The 21,607-nt window shown below is 43.6% G+C and overlaps 1 protein-coding gene across 1 annotated transcript in view; it reads left to right on the forward strand.

Moving 5' to 3' along the window:
• LOC149436183 (syntaxin-binding protein 5-like) overlaps window positions 1-19,437 on the forward strand; it is a 341,325-nt gene extending 321,888 nt beyond the window's left edge. The window contains exons 12-13 of the mRNA XM_089661918.1: window positions 8,539-8,686; window positions 19,314-19,437. Coding sequence (XP_089518044.1) covers window positions 8,539-8,686; window positions 19,314-19,385 — 220 coding nt within the window. The 3' untranslated portion in view covers window positions 19,386-19,437. The remainder of the gene's footprint in view (window positions 1-8,538; window positions 8,687-19,313) is intronic.
• The last annotated feature ends 2,170 nt before the right edge of the window (window positions 19,438-21,607 follow it).

Raw genomic sequence — 21,607 nt, forward strand, 5'->3', positions numbered from 1 at the left:
ATTTATTCCAGTGGTGCAACTTAAAAGGTGAAACTAATATATGAGACTCATTACATGCAAAGTAAGATAGTTCCAGCCGTGATTTGTCATCATTGTGATGATTATGGCTTACAGCTCATGAAAACCCCAAATCTGCAATCTCAGAAAATGTGAATATTCTGAAAAGGTGGAATAATCTCGGCTCAAAGTGTCCCACTCTAATCAGCTCTTTCAGCCATAACACCTGCAAAGGGTTCCTGAGCCTTTAAATGGTCTCTCAGTCTGGTTCAGTAGGAATCACAATCATGGGAAAGACTGCTGACCTGACACCATCATTGACACCCTCCATAAGGAGGGAAAGCCTCAAAAGGTCATTGCAGAAGAAGTTGGATGTTCCCAAAGTGCTGTATCAAAGCACATTAATAGAAAGTTATGTGGAAGTTAAAAGTGTGGAAGAAAAAGGTGCACAAGCAGCAGGGATGACCGCAGCCTGGAGAGGATTGTCAGGAAAAGGCCATTCAAAAGTGTTGGGGACTTTCACAAGGAGTGGACTGAGGCTGGAGTCAGTGCATCAAGAGCCACCACACACAGACGGATCCTGGACATGGGCTTCATATGTCGTATTCCTCTTGTCAAGCCGCTCCTGAACAAGAAACAACGTCAGAAGCGTCTTACCTGGGCTAAAGAAAAACAGACCTGGTCTGCTGCTCAGTGGTCCAAAGTCCTCTTTTCTGATGAGAGCAACTTTTGCATCTCATTTGGAAACCAAGGACCCCGAGTATGGAGGAAGAATGGAGAGGCCCAAGGACCCCGAGTATGGAGGAAGAATGGAGAGGCCCAAGGACCCCGAGTATGGAGGAAGAATGGAGAGGCCCAAGGACCCCGAGTATGGAGGAAGAATGGCGAGGCCCAAGGACCCCGAGTATGGAGGAAGAATGGAGAGGCCCAAGGACCCCGAGTATGGAGGAAGAATGGAGAGGCCCAAGGACCCCGAGCATGGAGGAAGAATGGAAAGGCCCAAGGACCCCGAGCATGGAGGAAGAATGGAGAGTCCCAAGGACCCCGAGTATGGAGGAAGAATGGAGAGGCCCAAGGACCCCGAGTATGGAGGAAGAATGGAGAGGCCCAAGGACCCCGAGCATGGAGGAAGAATGGAAAGGCCCAAGGACCCCGAGCATGGAGGAAGAATGGAGAGGCCCAAGGACCCCGAGTATGGAGGAAGAATGGAGAGGCCCAAGGACCCCGAGTATGGAGGAAGAATGGAGAGGCCCAAGGACCCTGAGTATGGAGGAAGAATGGAGAGGCACACACTGCAAGATGCTTGAAGTCCAGTGTGAAGTTTCCACAGTCTGTGTTGATTTGGGGAGCCATGTCATCTGCTGGTGTTGGTCCTCTGTGCTTCATTAAGTCCAGGGTCAACGCAGCCATCTACCAGGAGATTTTGGAGCACTTCATGCTTCCTTCCACAGACGAGCTTTATGGGGATGCTGACTTCATTTTCCAGCAGGACTTGGCACCTCCCACACTGCCAAAAGCACCAAACCTGATTCAATGACCGTGGGATTACTGTGCTTGATTGGCCAGCAAACTCGCCTGACTTAAAACCTCATAGAGAATGTATGGGGCATTGCCAAGAGAAAGATGAGAGACATGAGAGAGAACAATGCAGAAGAGCTGAAGGCCGCTATTGAAGCATCCTGGTCTTCCATAACACCTCAGCAGTGCCACAGGCTGATAGCTTCCATGCCACGCCGCATTGAGGCAGTAATTGCTGCAAAAGGGGCCCCAACCAAGTACTGAGTACATATGCAGCTTCTACTTTTCAGAGGTCCGATATTGTTCTATGTACAATCCGTGTTTTATTGATTGCATGGAATATTCTCATTTTCTGAGATTGTGGATTTGGGGTTTTCATGAGCTGTAAGCCATAATCATCACAATGATGACAAATCACGGCTTGAACTATCTTGCTTTGCATGTAATGAGTCTCATATATTAGTTTCATCTTTTAAGTTGCTGCACTGAAATAAATGAATGAATGCACCAGATTCTCATTTTTCGAGTTTCACCTGTGTGTGTGTGTGTGTGTATATATATACAGTGAAGGAAATAAGTATTAATATATTATTATTAATACAGTTGTGTTCAAAATAATAGCAGTGTGATGAAAAAAGTGACTAAAGCTGCAAATCCTTCTAATACTTTTATTTCCATCCACACAAATGCATTGGGAACACGACACATTCTATTCCAAATCACAACATGAAGAAAAATACATCAAATTTGTGTTGTTCCTCTAAAAAAATGAAGAAAAGTGAATATTAGACGGTTCAAAAAAATGGCCGTGTTTGTATTCTTCTTTACAAACTCCAACATTCACTATATAAACTGAGAAATGTTTGAAGATTTTGCTTTCCTTTGAATGACTTCATGAATATTTGGTTGTAGTCGCACTGTTTCTGAGAACTGCTGTACATCTGTGTTGCATGGAGTCACCCAACTTCTGGCCCCTGTGATCAGGTATTCCAGCCCAGGATGATTGGACCACATTCCACACTTCTTCTCTATTTCTTGGTTTGGCCTCAGAAACGGCATTTTTGATGTCACCCCACAAGTTTTCTATTGGATGAAGATCCGGGGATTGGGCTGGCCACTCCATAACGTCCATCTTGTTGGCCTGGAACCAAGATGTTGCACGTTTACTGGTGTGTTTGGGGTCGTTGTCTTGTTGGAACACCCATTTCAAGGGCATTTCCTCTTCAGCATAAGGCAGCATGACCTCTTCAAGTATTCTGATGGATTCAAACTGATCCATGATCCCTGGTATGCGATAAATAGGCCCAACACCGTAGTATGAGAAACATCCCCATATCATGATGCTTGCACCACCATGCTTCACGGTCCTCACAGTGTACTGTGGCTTGAATTCAGTGTTTGGGGGTCGTCTGACAAACTGTCTCCGCCCACTAGACCCAAAAAGAACAAACTTTCATCAGTCCACAAAATGTTGCGCCATTTCTCTTTAGGCCAGTCAATGTGCTCTTTGGCAGATTGTAACCTCTTCAGCACACGTCTTTTTCCCAACAGTGGGACTTTGCGGGGACTTCTTGCAGATAGCTTGGCTTCACATCGGCGTCTTCTAATTGTAACAGTCCTCACAGGGAACGTCACACCTTCTTTCATCTTCCTGGAGCTGATTGTTGGCTGAGTCCGCGCCATTTTGGCTATTCTTCTATCCATTCCAATGGTAGTTTTTCGCTTTCTTCCGCGTCTTTCAGGTTTTGGTTGCCATTTTAAAGCATTTGCCATCATTTTAGCTGAGCAGCCGATCATTTTCTGCACTTCTTTATATGTTTTCCCCTCTCCAATCAACTTTTTAATCAAGGTACGCTGTTCTTCTGAACAATGTCTGGAACAACCCATTTTCCTCAGAATTTCAGAGAGAAATGCACTGTAACCAGCATGTCCAACATTTGCTGCCTTCCTTCCTTAAATAAGGGCAATAATTGCCACCTGTTTATCAAAGAATGAATGACCTCACTAATAGAACTCCACACGGCTATTATATTGAACACGCCCCTTTCAATGAGTGATTCAATGACACAGAATCAGCAGCATGCATGTCATGACTGTCGGGTCTGTTGGATTTCTATGACTCTACTACACCTGATAGGAAATTATTTGCCATGTAGAAATATCATTTCTACCATTTTGAACACAACTGTATATTATAAGTATTAATAAATATATATATTACATTTTTACTTAAAGTCACCGGAATGCAAGTCTTCAAAAAGAAACAATCTTCACATGCAACTCTTTTACCGCAGATACATCTTTCATGCAACATGTTAAATGTCATGAATGCAAATGATGGAAACCACAATAATAATGGAATAGTAAGGCTCGGGGAGCACTGAGGCAGTACAGTCATTGTCTCAGTAGAACTTCAATCTTTTCCCCTTAAGATGGTGATAGTGATCTCAGCATTTCCTTTTCTTCCACATCTGTGACCCAACAGCTGGGGGGGGGCTCCTTGTTGTCGTCTTGCAATGTTGAAGCTTTAGTCTCGGAGGATGTGTCAGGCTGACATGGGACTCCAGGCTTCCGAGTGTAATTAAGTCGCCAGCACATTGCAAACACATTATTGACCTACCCAGTCGAGGGAATGAACTGAAAAAAAAAAAAGAAAAAATAATAGGATTTGGTAAAGATTACATTAATTGTCTAAATAATTGGTAACATTTCAGCGAGGGGTTCTGTGTGTTGACTTAATCATTTTCCCTGATAAAATTAATTGCTTGACATTGATCACGGTGAAATGACTCTCTTTTTCTTAATGACTCCGCTAGCCTTTTTTTTTTTTTTTTTTTACTCTTATAAAATCCTCGCGTGATGTTGCCATGACAACCCGCCATTGAGAAAGTCTGGTTGGAGCAGCAGATCATCCATATGATGCATGCGTTATATCTCACATTACCAATTAAAGGGATGAGATTCGTGCTGCATACGTGTCTGTACTCAGCTGCATAATATATTAGGTCCTTCTGCTGTATACAGTCCACTGACTGGCAGATATGTAAGTGGGAGCTGGCAGTTACTTAGCGGATTGTCACAAAAATCACACTTTGCACCATTCTAATCGCACACACGCACGGTGTAAAGCAGCTGATCTTTTTGTTTTTTACCTTTTTTTTTTTTTTTTTTTTAAATTTGACCCACCCTTATATTATCCAATAGTATTTTAAACATAAATCACCAGCGCCAAAATTTGTACAAATTAAAACTAAATTTACAAATAAATGCTGCCGCTCATCAGTGCAAACCCACACCAAAAAAAATATAATATAAAATATAAAACGGCACAAAAAAAAGATTTTACAATAAATACCACTCCAAAAAAATATAAATAAATACCACTCCAAAAAATATAAATAAATACCACTCCAAAAAAATATACATAAATACCACTCCAAAAAATATATAAATAAATACCACTCCAAAAAAATATATAAATAAATACCACTCCAAAAAAATATAAATAAATACCACTCCAAAAAAATATAAATAAATACCACTCCAAAAAATATATAAATAAATACCACTCCAAAAAAATATAAATAAATACCACTCCAAAAAAATATAAATAAATACCACTCCAAAAAAAAAAAATATATATATATATAATTATAAGTCCCACTCCAAATATGTATATTAATTATTGTAAATTAAAACTAAATTTACAAATAAATGCTGCCGCTCATCAGTGCAAACCCACACCAAAAAAAAATATAATATAAAATATAAAACAGCACAAAAAAAAGATTTTACAATAAATACCACTCCAAAAAAATATAAATAAATACCACTCCAAAAAAATATAAATAAATACCACTCCAAAAAAAATAAATAAATACCACTCCAAAAATAAATAAATATATATATATATAATTATAAGTCTCACTCCAAATATGTATATTTTTTTGGAGTGGTATTTTTTTTTTTTTTAAACTTGACCCACCCTTGTCTTAATTCTTGCGCCTTCTAGGAGGCCAATGCCACTTATGCCATAGCCATTGCTTCATATATTCCATGTAAACACACATGGCGCCAGATCTCTGCACATGTGTGAGACGCGGCACCTCTTTGTTGGGGGGCGGGGGGGTAGCTGCATGAACCAGGGAGAGACCGCCAGTTGAACCTCGAACTAGGGAGTCAGAGTGACTGGCAGGATCAGGGGCGGACTGACCATTTGGAAACTCGGGCACTGCCCGAGGGCCCAGGGTCAGTAGGGGGCCCCATGAGATGCCCCTGGTACCTTTTTCATAGGCTTTTTTGAGTTTGGGCAAGGACACAGGGGCCCCATGATCCCCTATTGCCCGGGGACCCCATGAGTTGTCGGTCCGCCCCTGGGCAGGATCAACAGGTATATTATCCAATAGTATTTTAAACCTAAATCACCAGCGCCAAAATTTGTACAAATTAATACTAAATATACAAATAAATGCTGCTGCTCATCAGTGCAAACCCACACCAAAAAAAATATAATATAAAACATAAAACAGCGCAAAAAAAGATTTTACAATAAATACCACTCCAAAAAAATATAAATAAATACCACTCCAAAAAAATATAAATAAATAACACTCCAAAAAAAATATAAATAAATACCACTCCAAAAAAAATATAAATAAATACCACTCCAAAAAAATATAAATAAATACCACTCCAAAAAAATATAAATAAATACCACTCCAAAAAATATAAATAAATACCACTCCAAAAAAATATAAATAAATACCACTCCAAAAAATATATAAATAAATACCACTCCAAAAAAATATAAATAAATACCACTCCAAAAAAATATAAATAAATACCACTCCAAAAAAAAAAAAAATATATATATATAATTATAAGTCCCACTCCAAATATGTATATTAATTATTGTAAATTAAAACTAAATTTACAAATAAATGCTGCCGCTCATCAGTGCAAACCCACACCAAAAAAAAATATAATATAAAATATAAAACAGCACAAAAAAAAGATTTTACAATAAATACCACTCCAAAAAAATATAAATAAATACCACTCCAAAAAAATATAAATAAATACCACTCCAAAAAAAAAAAATAAATACCACTCCAAAAATAAATAAATATATATATATATAATTATAAGTCTCACTCCAAATATGTATATTTTTTTGGAGTGGTATTTTTTTTTTTTTTAAACTTGACCCACCCTTGTCTTAATTCTTGCGCCTTCTAGGAGGCCAATGCCACCTATGCCATAGCCATTGCTTCAGATATTCCATGTAAACACACGGCGCCAGATCTCTGCACATGTGTGAGACCCGGCACCTCTTTGTTGGGATGGGGGGGGTAGCTGCAAGAACCAGGGAGAGACAGGTTGAATCTTGAACTAGGAAGTCAGAGTGACTGGCAGGATCAGGACCATTTGGAAACTCGGGCACTGCCCGAGGGCCCGGGGTCAGTAGGGGGCCCCATGAGATGCCCCTGGTACCTTTTTCATAGGCTTTTTTGAGTTTTGGCAAGGACAGAAAGGGCCCCATGATCCCCTATTGCCCGGGGGCCCTATGAGTTGTCAGTCCGCCCCTGGGCAGAATCAACAGGTATATTATCCAATAGTATTTTAAACATAAATCACCAGCGTCAAATTTGTAAAAATTAATACTAAATATACAAATAAATGCTGCTGCTCATCAGTGCAAATCCACACCAAAAAAAAATATAATATAAAACATAAAACAGCGCAAAAAAAGATTTTACAATAAATACCACTCCAAAAAAATATAAATAAATACCACTCCAAAAAAAATATAAATAAATAACACTCCAAAAAAAATATAAATAAATACCACTCCAAAAAAAATATATATATAATTCTAAGTCCCACTCCAAATATGTGAAAAAATTATGTATATTTTTTTGGAGTGGTACTTATTGTATTTTTTTTTTTTAAATTTGCCCCACCCTTGTCTTAATTCTTGCGCCTTCTAGGAGGCCAATTCCACCTATGCCATAGCGATTGCTTCATATATTCCATGTAAACACACAGGCACCAGATCTCTGCAGATGTGTGAGACCTGGCACCTCTTTGTTGGGGGGGGGGGGGGGTAGCTGCAAGAACCAGGGAGAGACAGGTTGAATCTTGAACTAGGAAGTCAGAGTGATTGGCAGGATCAACAGGTATAATATCCAATAGTATTTTAAACCTAAATCACCAGCGCCAAAAGTTGTACAAATTAATACTAAATATACAAATAAATGCTGCTGCTCATCAGTGCAAACCCACACCAAAAAAAATATAATATAAAACATAAAACAGCACAAAAAAAGATTTTACAATAAATACCACTCCAAAAAAGATATAAAAAATAACACTCCAAAAAAATATAAATAAATACCACTCCAAAAAAAATATATATATATAATTATAAGTCCCACTTCAAATATGTGAAAAATGATGTATATTTTTAAATACCAATCCAAAAAAATATAAAATAAAACAGCGCAAAAAAAGATTTTACAATAAATACCACTCCAAACAAATATAAATAAATACCACTCCAAAAAAATATAAATAAATACCACTCCAAAAAAATATAAATAAATACCACTCCAAAAAAAAAAAATATATAATTATAAGTCCCACTTCAAATATGTGAAAAATTATGTATATTTTTTTGGAGTGGTATTTATTTATATATTTTTTGGAGTTGTATTTATTTATATTTTTTTGGAGTGGTATTTATTTATATTTGTTTGGAGTGGTATTTATTTATATTTTTTTGGAGTGGTATTTATTTATATTTTTTTGGAGTGGTATTTATTGTAAAATCTTTTTTTGCGCTGTTTTATCTTTTATATTATCCAATAGGGCACAGATAAATTAGATATAATATTAGAAATGCTTTACGGTTTTTTTTTTTTTTGTTTTTTTTTTTGTTTTTTTAGGTTTACAACCATTTTATTTTCTATATCCTATCTACACTCTAACTAAGCAACTAACCAGCTTTATGCTTTCTGTCAGTTTTCCAATCTTTGAGAACCCGTACTCCATGGACGTCCACGAGTCTCCCGTGACCTGTACGGAGTATTTCGCAGACTGCCCCCCTGACCTGATCCCAGTGCTCTATTCTGTTGGAGTGAAGCACAAAAAACAAGGATACAGCAACAAGGTAACATGCTCGGAGAAGAGAGGAAGGATCTTACATGGCTGGGGGACTGCATCAAGAACAGGGCTTGTTTGCTTATCTAATATTATTATTATACAGGATTTATATAGCGCCAACAGTTTGCTCAGCACTTTACAAAATGAAGGCAGACATTACAGTTACAATACAACTTAGTACAAGAGGAAACAGGGGGCCCTGATCCTGGGAGCTTACAATCTAGGAGGAAGGGTTGAGTGATACAAAAGGTAATAGCTGCGGGGGGAGGAGCTGATGGAGGAAATAAATGGCGGTTTAATAGGTAGAAGCAGGATAGACTTCTTTAAAGAAAGGTTTTCAGGGATCGTCTAAAGGTGGATAGATTAGGAGACAGCCGGACAGATTGGGGTAGGGAGTTCCATAGGATGCGAGAAGCACGGGAGAAGTATGAAAGTAATATCAAAGTTTGTGAAAACCCACAGGCTTATAAAGGCATTTAAACTTTGATATTACTGTAAATAAATATATAGGGGAAAAAATGGAAACGATATGAATCCATCAATCCATCCAATAGCCTGTAACATCGCGCCTCATGAATGTGATAATTTAAACAAATGGAGCTGCTATTTTCAAATAAATTAAACAATTTGTGAAATTAAATGGAAAACACCATCAACGGCGCTCACAACCTTCTAATACACCAAAATTATTATATAACCAGTGTATAAATACATTTAAATAAACATATAAATAAAATAATACAAATTATAAGATAAAATAAAACAAACAACTGCCACCAAATAAAGTGCAAATATTGTGCCAAAAAATGCAAAATACAATAAGAAAAAAAAGTCCACTGAGTGAAGTCCAAATATATAAATCTTCAAAAAATATTTTCTCCAGAATCGTGAATATCTCCGTGCTCAACACCCCATCAAAGTGCTAACTCTCCAGATACCGGTGATTAACCAGCATATCTTTCAAATATCAATGGATGTGGAAGATTCAGCAGCGTAACGATTATAATCATTCATCAGATGGTTGATCTCATTACAGTCATTTATTTTATTTTAATTTTATATATTTGGACTTCACTCAGTGGACTTTTTTTGAAGATTATTTGGGGCAGCACAGTGGATAAATGGTTAGCACTTCCACCTGGCAGTAATCGGGTCATTGGTTCAAATCCCAGCCACGGCATCACCTGCCTGGAGTTTGCATGTTCTCCCTGTGCCTGCTTGGGTTTCCTCTGGGTACTCCAGTTTCCTCCCACACTCCAAAGACATGCTGGTAGGTTAATTGGCTCCTGTCTAAATTGGCCCTAGTATATGTATGTATGAATGTGAGTTAGGGACCTTAGATTGTACACCCCTTGAGGGTTAGGGACCTTAGATTGTACACCCCTTGAGGGTTAGGGACCTTAGATTGTACGCCCCTTGAGGGTTAGGGACCTTAGATTGTACACCCCTTGAGGGTTAGGGACCTTAGATTGTACGCCCCTTGAGGGTTAGGGACCTTAGATTGTACACCCCTTGAGGGTTAGGGACCTTAGATTGTACGCCCCTTGAGGGTTAGGGACCTTAGATTGTACGCCCCTTGAGGGTTAGGGACCTTAGATTGTACGCCCCTTGAGGGTTAGGGACTGATGTGAATGTACAATATATATGTAAAGCGCTGCGTAAACTGACAGAACTATATAAGCACCTGAAATAAATAATTATTTTTTGAAGATTATTTCTATAATTGGACTTCACTCAGTGGACTTTTTTTTCTTATTGTATTTTGCATTTTTTTGGCACAATATTTGCACTTTATTTGGTGGCAGTTGTTTATTTTATTTTAATTTATATATTTGGACTTCACTCGGTGGACTTTTTTTGAAGATTATTTTTTGAAGATTCTTTATATTATTAAATTTTTTTGGCACAATACAATAAGGAAAAAAAGTCTACTGAGTGAAGTCTAATTATATAAAGAATCTTCAAAAAATAATCTTCAAAAAAAGTCCACCGAGTGAAGTCCAAATATATAAATTAAAATAAACAACTGCCACCAAATATTGTGCCAAAAAAATGCAAAATACAATAAGGAAAAAAAGTCCACTGAGTGAAGTCCAAATATATATAAATAATCTTCAAAAAATAATCTGAAAAAAAAGTCCACTGAGTGAAGTCCAATTATATAAATTAAAATAAAATAAATGACGGAGTGTAATGAGAACAACCATCTGATGAATGATTATAATCGTTATGCTGGTTAATCACCGGTATCTGGAGAGTTAGCACTTTGATGGGGTGTTGAGCACGGAGATATTCACAATTGTGGAGAAAATATTTTTTGAAGATTTATATATTTGGACTTCACTCAGTGGACTTTTTTTTCTTATTGTATTTTGCATTTTTTGGCACAATATTTGCACTTTATTTGGTGGCAGTTGTTTATTTTATTTTATTTGATAATTTGTATTTTATTTATATGTTTATTTAAATGTATTTATACACTGGTTACCGTATTTTTCGCTCCATAAGACGCACCTGACCATAAGACGCACCTAGGTTTTAGAGGCAGAAAACAGGAAAAAAAAATTCTGAACTAATGGACTGCAGACACAGTACAGGAGATGACCAGAGACTGCGGACATAGTACAGGAGATGACCAGAGACTGCGGACACAGTACAGGAGATGACCAGAGACTGCGGACACAGTACAGGAGATGACCAGAGACTGCGGACATAGTACAGGAGATGACCAGAGACTGCGGACACAGTTCAGGGGATGACCAGAGACTGCGGACACAGTACAGGAGATGACCAGAGACTGCGGACACAATACAGGAGATGACCAGAGACTGCGGACATAGTACAGGATATGACCAGAGACTGCGGACACAGTACAGGGATGACCAGAGACTGCGGACACAGTACAGGGATGACCAGAGACTGCGGACACAGTACAGGGATGACCAGAGACTGCGGACACAGTACAGGGATGACCAGAGACTGCGGACACAGTACAGGGGATGACCAGAGACTGCGGACACAGTACAGGAGGTGACCAGAGACTGCGGACACAGTACAGGAGATGACCAGAGACTGCAGACAGTACAGGAGATGACCAGAGACTGCGGACACAGCACAGGGATGACCAGAGACTGCGGAGAGCACAGGGATGACCAGAGACTGCGGACAGCACAGGGATGACCAGAGACTGCGGACACAGCACAGGGATGACCAGAGACTGCGGAGAGCACAGGGATGACCAGAGACTGCGGACAGCACAGGGATGACCAGAGACTGCGGACAGCACAGGGATGACCAGCGACTGCGGACAGCACAGGGTTGACCAGAGACTGCTGACAGCACAGGGATGACCAGAGACTGCGGACAGCACAGGGATGACCAGAGACTGCGGACACAGCACAGGGATGACCAGAGACTGCGGAGAGCACAGGGATGACCAGAGACTGCGGACAGCACAGGGATGACCAGAGACTGCGGACAGCACAGGGATGACCAGAGACTGTGGATAGTACAGGGGATGACTGCTGACCTTTGGGGAGGGGGGGGAGGTACCTGAATTTGACAGATACCCGCTCCCACTTCCGCGGAGTTGTTCTTTCATCTTACCTGTTCCTCTATCCAGCCGCGCGCTGTCTTCCCAGCTTCTGTAATGGCGCTCGGCATGACAGCCGGGTGCCCAGTGCGCATGAGCGAGAAGCACTTGCGCTTTGTGATTGGTCCTGCGGCTTCTGGGATCTTTCATGTGTCCCAGGTGCCGCCTTACCATTCACAAAAAGCACCGCTTCCTGGGCATGCGCACTTGGCACCCGGCTGTCATGCCCACACTACAGAAGCCGGGAAGACCGCGCCGCTGGATAGAGGAACGGGTAAGATGAAAGAACAACTCCACGGAAGTGGGAGCGGGTATCTGTCAAATTCAGGTACCTCCCCCCCCTCCCCAAAGGTCAGCAGTCATCTCTAGAAGGTCCCGCTGTAGAGCTGAGCGGCCGGCCCGGTATTCTGACACGGCGGCAGTGGAAATACCGGACTGGCCGCTCCATATTCGCTCCATAAGACGCACTGACATTTTACCCCCTTTTTTGGGGGGAAAAAAGTGCGTCTTATGGTGCGAAAAATACGGTATATAATCATTTTTGGTATATTAGAAGGTTGTGAGAGCCGTTGATGGTGTTTTCCATTTCATTTCACATATTGTTTAATTAATTTGAAAATAGCAGCTCCATAAATAATTTGTTTCAGTTATCACATTCATGAGGCGCGATGTTGTAGGCTATTGGATGGTCTGATAAGATTCATATCGTTTCCATTTTTTCGCCTATATATTTGTTTGGGCAGCACAGCGGCTAAATGGTTAGCACTTCCGCCTGGCAGTACTCGGGTTGTTGGTTCAAATCCCAGCCACGGCACCACCTTCCTGGAGTTTGCATGTTCTCCCTGTGCCTGTGTGGGTTTCCCCTGGGTACTCCGGTTTTCTCCCACACTCCAAAGACATGCTGGCAGGTTAATTGGCTCCTGTCTAAATTGTCCCTAGTATGTGTATGTATGAATGTAAGTTAGGGACCTTAGATTGTACGCCCCTTGAGAGTTAGGGACTGATGTGAATGTACAATATATATGTAAAGCGCGGCGTAAATTGACGGCGCTATATAAGTACCTGAAATAATAATAATATTTACAGTAATATCAAAGTTGAAATGCCTTTATAAGCCTGTGGGCCTTGCTGTGTATGTATATTATCTTTCCTTATCATGGTCAAGATGAACGTTTTTTTGAAGCTGAACAACAGAAAGTAGCAAAATGATCAAATAATTCCCCAAGCTAGCTGATACAAAAAATCTAATGCTTGTTTGGTTGAAGGATGAGATAAGACTGAGTAATACTTACTCTAATGGAACCGTCCCGTTCTGCGCTTTGGTATTTCGGGTATAATACCGCTTCCCCATCCGAACACCGTCCACGGACACCACTCTAGAAGTAAAACCAGGAAATAGACTACTTTATTTTAACACAGACACAAGATATATACACAGGGCGGGGCAATACACACCCAATAACAAGAGACACATCAGCAGACAGTCCCATCAGGGGGAAGGGCTGCTGGAAACACCCCCCACCAAGCCAATACACACAAACACATACATCCCATAATAGTTTGCTCCCAAGAAAGACACACAATAGAACAATGGGATGCAACCACATGACAATGAACAACCCCCCACCTATACATGTCTACACAATATCATGACATATCACCCTACACCACTAACAGGCACAGGGTGACTTACACATAAGAGGGATATGGGGAGCCGAGACAGAGGTCTCCCCACCTCTCCAAAGTGAGCTGGGTTCCATGGGCCCCCACCCAAAGTGACTCCCGTCACACTTACCATGTCGCAAGCCCCAGCAATCTTCTCTCCTCTCCAAAGCTGGTCAGGACGACCAGTCCCTCCTTTTAACAGCGTCTGACCGGTCCCTCCTACAGAAGTCATAATGTATAATGCAAGAGCAGCAGATTCTGCATTACATGGGGTGCCCACGTTCCATATTTCTTACATTTGTTCCTTCCTGGAGTTCAGCTTTGATTTTTTTTTTATCAGTTAAATGTACATTTTTGCATTTGAATATTCATTTTTGAACATTTTTTTCAAAAACCTCCTTGTTTACAGAGGTCAGTAGCTCAAACTGAGATTTATATACTCGACTGCGTAAGTCAGAGGCTCAGAGCAGTGACTCTTTCCTCATCTCACTACTCCATCTAAGGATTCAGTCAGACAATCTGAACTTATAAGCAATGTCTGCTGTGCTCTCTTTTTGGATAACCCGAAGGTTTCAGGGAATCCTTTCTCATGTATTGATTTATAAACCTTAGAAAAATAAATATGACCCGAAACCATTAAAATAAATATTTGCTGTTCGGAAAGAGGCTCTCCTGGGACATACATAGAAGAAAGACATAATAACAGCTTCATTTTCACTGACATTTTGGTGGATTGCTGCCCAGAGTTGGCCGTGGTCTGCCAAAACGTCTGTGAAATAATAGGTTGGCGACATTATTTATTTATTTTTTCCCCTGTGCAAATTCCCTGAGCTCCTTATTCCTTCAACACACACACACACATATATATATATATATACACACATATACTGTGTGGCAGGATGGGTCCACCACACCATGACACCACCACCACCAGCCAGAACCATTGATACAAGGCAGGATGGATCCACCACACCATGACACCACCACCACCAGCCAGAACCATTGATACAAGGCAGGATGGATCCACCACACCATGACACCACCACCAGCCTGAACCATTAATACAAGGCAGGATGGATCCCCCACACCATGACACCACCACCAGCCTGAACCGTTGATACAAGGCAGGATGGATCCCCCACACCATGACACCACCACCAGCCTGAACCGTTGATACAAGGCAGGATGGATCCCCCACACCATGACACCACCACCAGCCTGAACCATTAATACAAGGCAGGATGGATCCCCCACACCATGACACCACCACCAGCCTGAACCGTTGATACAAGGCAGGATGGATCCCCCACACCATGACACCACCACCAGCCTGAACCGTTGATACAAGGCAGGATGGATCCCCCACACCATGACACCACCACCAGCCTGAACCATTAATACAAGGCAGGATGGATCCCCCACACCATGACACCACCACCAGCCTGAACCGTTGATACAAGGCAGGATGGATCCACCACACCATGACACCACCACCACCAGCCTGAACCGTTGATACAAGGCAGGATGGATCCACCACACCATGACACCACCACCACCAGCCTGGATCGTTGATACAAGGCAGGATGGATCCACCACACCATGACACCACCACCACCCTGAACCTTTGATACAAGGCAGGATTGATCCACCACACCATGACACCATCCGGCCTGAACTGTTGATACAAGGCAGGATGGATACACCACACCATGACACAACCACCACCAGCCTGAACTGTTGATACAAGGCAGGATGGATCCACCACACCATGACACCACCACCACCAGCCAGAACTGTTGATACAAGGCAGGATGGATACACCACACCATGACACCACCACCACCAGCCTGAACCATTGATACAAGGCAGGATGGATCCACCTCACCATGACACCACCAGCCTGAACCGTTAATACAAGGCAGGATGGATCCACCACACCATGGCAACACCACCACCAGCCTGAACTGTTGATACAAGGCAGGACAGATCCATGTTTTCATGTTGTTTACGCCAAATTCTGACCCTACCATCTGAATGTGGCAGCATTCCATTTTCTGTAAACCCTGTTCTGTCTGCACCCAAGGACAGGAATTCTATGCATACCATTAAGAAGGGGACAGCAACCTTTACCAAAGTCAGAGTCATTTTTACTAGCATTATACAACCAGCTTGCTAGTGAACAATAGAGTATCACAGTCACACACACTCACCGGCCACTTTATGAGGCCCACCTTGCTAGTACCGGGTTGGCCCCCTTTTTCCTTTAGAACTGCCTTCATTCTTCATGGCACAGATTCAACAAAGTGTTGGAAACATTGCCGTGAGTTACTGTTGCCTTTCTATCATCTCCAACCAGTCCGACCATTCTCCTCTGACCTCTGACCTCGACAAGGCATTTTCTTCCACACAACTTCTACTCATTGGATATTTTTTGGATCATTCTCTGTAAACCCTCTAGCCCACGGGTGTCAAACCGGTGACCCTGCAGCTGTTGCCAAACTACAAGTCCCATGAGGCATTGCAAGATTGACAGTTACAAGCATGACTCCCAAAGGCAGAGGCATGATGGGACTTGTAGTTTCGCAACAGCTGGAGGGCCGCCAGTTTGACACCCCTGATCTAGATGATTGTGCGTGAAAATCCCAGCAGATCATCATTTTGTAAAATACTCTGACCAGCCCGTATGGCACCAACCATGCCATGTTCAAAGTCACTTAAATCCCCTTTCTTCCCCATTCTAATGTTCGGTTTGAACTTCAGCAAGTCGTCTTCACCTCGTCTACATTCCTAAATACATTGAGTTGCTGCCATGTGATTGGCCGATTAGCAATTTGTGTTACCAAGCGATTTAACAGGCGTACCTAATAAAGTGGCCAGTGAGTGTATACATACAGTAATGCAGGCCATACACGGGTCGAATTCCGAACAAATTTTCTTTAGAAAATCAGAAATTTTGTGCATTTTGTAATCCGATGGTGCCACCCAGGGGTGGACTGACAACTCATGGGGCCCCTGGGCAATAGAGGATCATGGGGCCCCTGTGTCCTTGCCCACACTCAAAGCACACCCAAAAAAGCCTATAAAAGGTACCAGGGGCATTTCATGGGGCCCAGGGGCGGACTGACCATTTGGAAACTCGGGCACTGCCCGAGGGCCCGGGGTCAGTAGGGGGCCCCATGAGATACCCCTGGTACCTTTTTCATAGGCTTTTTTGAGTTTGGGCAAGGGCACAGGGGCCCCATGATCCCCTATTGCCCGGGGGCCCCAAGAGTTGTCAGTCCGACCCTGATGGGGCCCCCTACTGACCCCGGGCCCTCGGGCAGTGCCCGAGTTTCCAAATCGTCAGTCCGCCCCTGGTGCCACCATTGTTTTCGAAATTCAAACAACCAAAGCCTTCAATTTCACCTCATGTTGTTACAGAAAAGAATATTCGTGGCCAAGAATTTTCTTTTCTTTCCAGGTCACAGCTCAGGCTTTTTGTTTATATTTCTTGCACGATTCTCCCGTCATTGATTTGAAATTCGTTCGTTTTTAAAAAAATTTCCAACATGCCCGATCACTCAGATTCGATGGTCACATGAAAATCGTCCGTTTCTGTGACCCCACTAATGGTGCGAAATTAGAACGAAAATTCTTAGAAAAGATTTTTGAAAAGAGAATTTTTTCGGAATTCGACCCGCGCATGGCCGGCTTTAGTCAGATAGTCAGACCTGGCTTTTAAACTTGTATTGAGAATAAAAGGCACAATCACTGTGCAGCACTACAAAGCAGAAAGCACAGAATGTACATACGTTATATAACTATAAACTATACTTAGCTGGCAAGGAGAGCAATAGTCTACAACAAGGCTTGAAATTTCCACTCGCCTGCTCGCATTTGGCTATTGAAAATAACATGGAGGTGAGTGTGTCCCAGGCACCGCATCGGACGGTGGGGGGCGGGTGCTATCAGCAGCACCAACCTGCCCCGAGCACTGTGTTGAGGGGGGCGCACACTGCCGGTGCCGCTCCTCAGTGACCGCAGTTTCACTCCTGTCACAGGGAGCGGCTGCTGACACTTGTTGGAGGGAGGACTAGGCTTTCTCCTCCCTCCTGCCTGCAGGGGGCAATAGACAGCAGGCACTAAGAAGTGAAGGCAGAGTGTCCTTCCTCTCTTCTCTTGTCATGTGACTTATCACCTGACTAAAGGAGGGAAAGTAGGAGAAGCTGCATTCACAAGAAGATCTGTGAGTACAGGGGGAAGGGCAAGGTTCCACTTATGGGGACACCTGATGTAAAGGGGGACTCTGATGGGGACACCTTAAATAAAGGGCGACTCTGATGGGAACACCTTATATAAAGGGCGACTCTGATGGGGACACCTGATGTAAAGGGCGACTCTGAAGGGAACACCTTATATAAAGGGCGACTCAGATGTGAACACCTTATATAAAGGGGGACTCTGATGGGTACACCTGATGTAAAGGGGGACTCTGATGGGAACACCTGATGTAAAGGGGGACTCTGATGGGAACACCTTATATAAAGGGGGACTCTGATGGGAACACCTGATATAAAGGTGGACTCTGATGGGGACACCTGATGTTAACGGGGACTCTGATGGGAACACCTTATATAAATGGGGACTCTGATGGGAAAACCTTACATAAAGGGGGACTCTGATGGGGTCACCTGATGTAAAGGGGGACTCTGATAGGAACACCTGATATAAAGGGGGACTCTGATGGGGACACCTGATGTAAAGGGGGACTCTGATGGGAACACCTCATATAAAGGGGGACACCTAATGTAAAGGGGGACTCTGATGGGGACATCTGATGTAAAGGGGGACTCTGATGGGGAGCACCTTATATAAAGGGGGACACCTGATGTAAAGGAGGACTCTGATGGGGACACCTTATATAAAGGGGGACACCTGATGTAAAGGGGGACTCTGATGGGGACACCTTGTATAAAGGGGGACTCTGATGGGGACATTTATTTTCATTTTATGTTAACCACCTGCCCTCTGGACTCTATGAATCTATTGCTGTTATGTTTACATTGACATAATAAAGCTTTGTTATAATTGCTGATTTTTATATTTTGGACTCTTTATTCTTAAGAAAAAATGTAATTTTATAAGTTTTGAGGGGGTGTGGTTGGGGCAGGGCTGGGGGCGGGGGACAGGCCGTGGGTGGGGTTGGAGGCGGACCTGGGCAAGGCTGGGTGGGGCAGCTGGTGGAGAGTAAGGTTTTTGCCTGGCTAGTAGGCCTAGACTTGGTCCAGGATGTGGGTCCTGGATGTGGGTCCAGGATGTGGGTCCAGGATGTGGGTCCAGGATGTGGGTCGTGGTGTATCCCGGCAGTATACTGATCTTCTCATTGTGTTCTGTACAGGAATGGCCGTTAACAGGAGGAATATGGAATCTTGGAACTACAGCCTACCCAGAAATCATTGTTACAGGGTAAGAAAGACGTTTTGTTTTTCTGGATTCACAGGTCATCTGTTATTATTCTATTATGCCCATAGTTGCAGAGACTGTTTTTCTTCGTCTAATGCAGCCTTTATCAACCTTCATTCTCTATGCATGGAAGTAAAAAACCTTCTGTGTGCAGCAGCACCTCCGGCCCCCCTCAGTACTTACCCGAGCCCAATCTCGGTCCAGCGTGTGCAGAGAGCCTCTGCTCTCCCGGGACTCTTCCTCCTTATTACAGTAGACATTGGCTCCCGATTCTGTCAATCACAGCCAATGAGCCAATGAGGAGTGAGCGGGGATGGGGCTGAGCGTCGCTCCGTGTGTGAATGGACACACGGAGCGGCAACTCGGGAGCAAGTCTGCTCTGGTGCCCCTATAGCAAGCTGCTTGCTACAGGGGCATTAGGCAGGAAGGGAGGGGCTTGCTGCACCAATGGGAGGGGCCTAAGAATTGAAGGATTCTAGCTGCTCTGTGCAAAACCATATAACATGTATTTAATTTAAAAAAAAAAAAGATGTAGTGAATGCGAGGTCCGAGGAGACCAGATATAGGGAATGCAGGGTCCGGGGAGACCGGATATAGTGAATGCGGGGTCCGGGGAGAGCGGATATAGTGAATGCAGGGTCCGGGGAGAGCGGATATAGGGAATGCGGGGTCCGGGGAGAGCGGATATAGTGAATGCGGGGTCTGGGGAGAGCGAATATAGTGAATGCGGGGTCCGGGGAGACCGGATATAGTGAATGCGGGGTCCGGGGAGAGCGGATATAGTGAATGCGGGGTCCGGGGAGAGCGGATATAGTGAATGCGGGGTCCGGGGAGAGCGGATATAGTGAATGCAGGGTCCGAGGAGACCAGATATAGGGAATGCAGGGTCCGGGGAGAGCGAATATAGTGAATGCGGGGTCCGGAGAGAGGGGATATAGTGAATGCGGGGTTCGGGGAGAGCGGGTATAGTGAATGCGGGGTCCGAGGAGACCAGATATAGGGAATGCAGGGTCTGGGGAGAGCGAATACAGCGAATGCGGGGTCCGGGGAGACCGGATATAGTGAATGCTGGGTCTGGGGAGAGCGGATATAGTGAATGCGGGGTCCGGGGAGAGCAGATATAGTGAATGCGGGGTCCGGAGAGAGCGGATATAGTGAATGCGGGGTCCGGGGAGAGCAGATATAGTGAATGCGGGGTCCGGGGAGAGCGGATATAGTGAATGCGGGGTCTGGGGAGAGCGGATATAGTGAATGCAGGATCCAGGGAGAGCGGATATAGTGAATGCGGGGTCCGGGGAGAGCGGATATAGTGAATGCGGGGTCCGGGGAGAGCGGATATAGTGAATGCTGGGTCTGGGGAGAGCGGATATAGTGAATGCGGGGTCCGGGGAGAGCAGATATAGTGAATGCGGGGTCCGGAGAGAGCGGATATAGTGAATGCGGGGTCCGGGGAGAGCAGATATAGTGAATGCGGGGTCCGGGGAGAGCGGATATAGTGAATGCGGGGTCTGGGGAGAGCGGATATAGTGAATGCAGGATCCAGGGAGAGCGGATATAGTGAATGCGGGGTCCGGGGAGAGCGGATATAGTGAATGCGGGGTCCGGGGAGAGCGGATATAGTGAATGCGGGGTCCGGGGAGAGCGGATATAGTGAATGCGGGGTCCGGGGAGAGCGGATATAGTGAATGCGGGGTCCGGGGAGAGCGGATATAGTGAATGCGGGGTCCGGGGAGAGCGAATATAGTGAATGCGGGGTCCGGGGAGAGCGGATATAGTGAATGCGGGGTCCGGGGAGAGCGGATATAGTGAATGCGGGGTCCGGGGAGAGCGGATATAGTGAATGCGGGGTCCGGGGAGAGCGGATATAGTGAATGCGGGGTCTGGGGAGAGCGGATATAGTGAATGCAGGGTCCGGGGAGAGCAGATATAGTGAATGCAGGGTCCGGGAAGAGCAGATATAGTGAATGCGGGGTCCGAGGTTTAGTAACACCTTAACATAAAATCTTGATCCATCACGAGCATGCACGGGAGTGACGTCATCTCGTCTCTGCCAGTCAGACGGCCAGAGCTTGTGAACCTGGAAGGAAGACGGTGTGAAGATGGAAGCCCTGCCAGCAACGACAGCACGCTGCTGGAGGGCTTCGTTTTCAGGTAAGTCCTTCATAATGTGCTAGCATGTGATACATACTAGCACATTAGGACATTACCTTTTTTTTATTTTTTAACCAC

This window comes from Staurois parvus, unplaced genomic scaffold (assembly GCF_062004578.1).
Source record: "Staurois parvus isolate SC_StPar_1 unplaced genomic scaffold, SC_StPar_1.0 ptg001406l, whole genome shotgun sequence".
Classification (NCBI taxonomy): Eukaryota; Metazoa; Chordata; class Amphibia; order Anura; family Ranidae; genus Staurois; species Staurois parvus.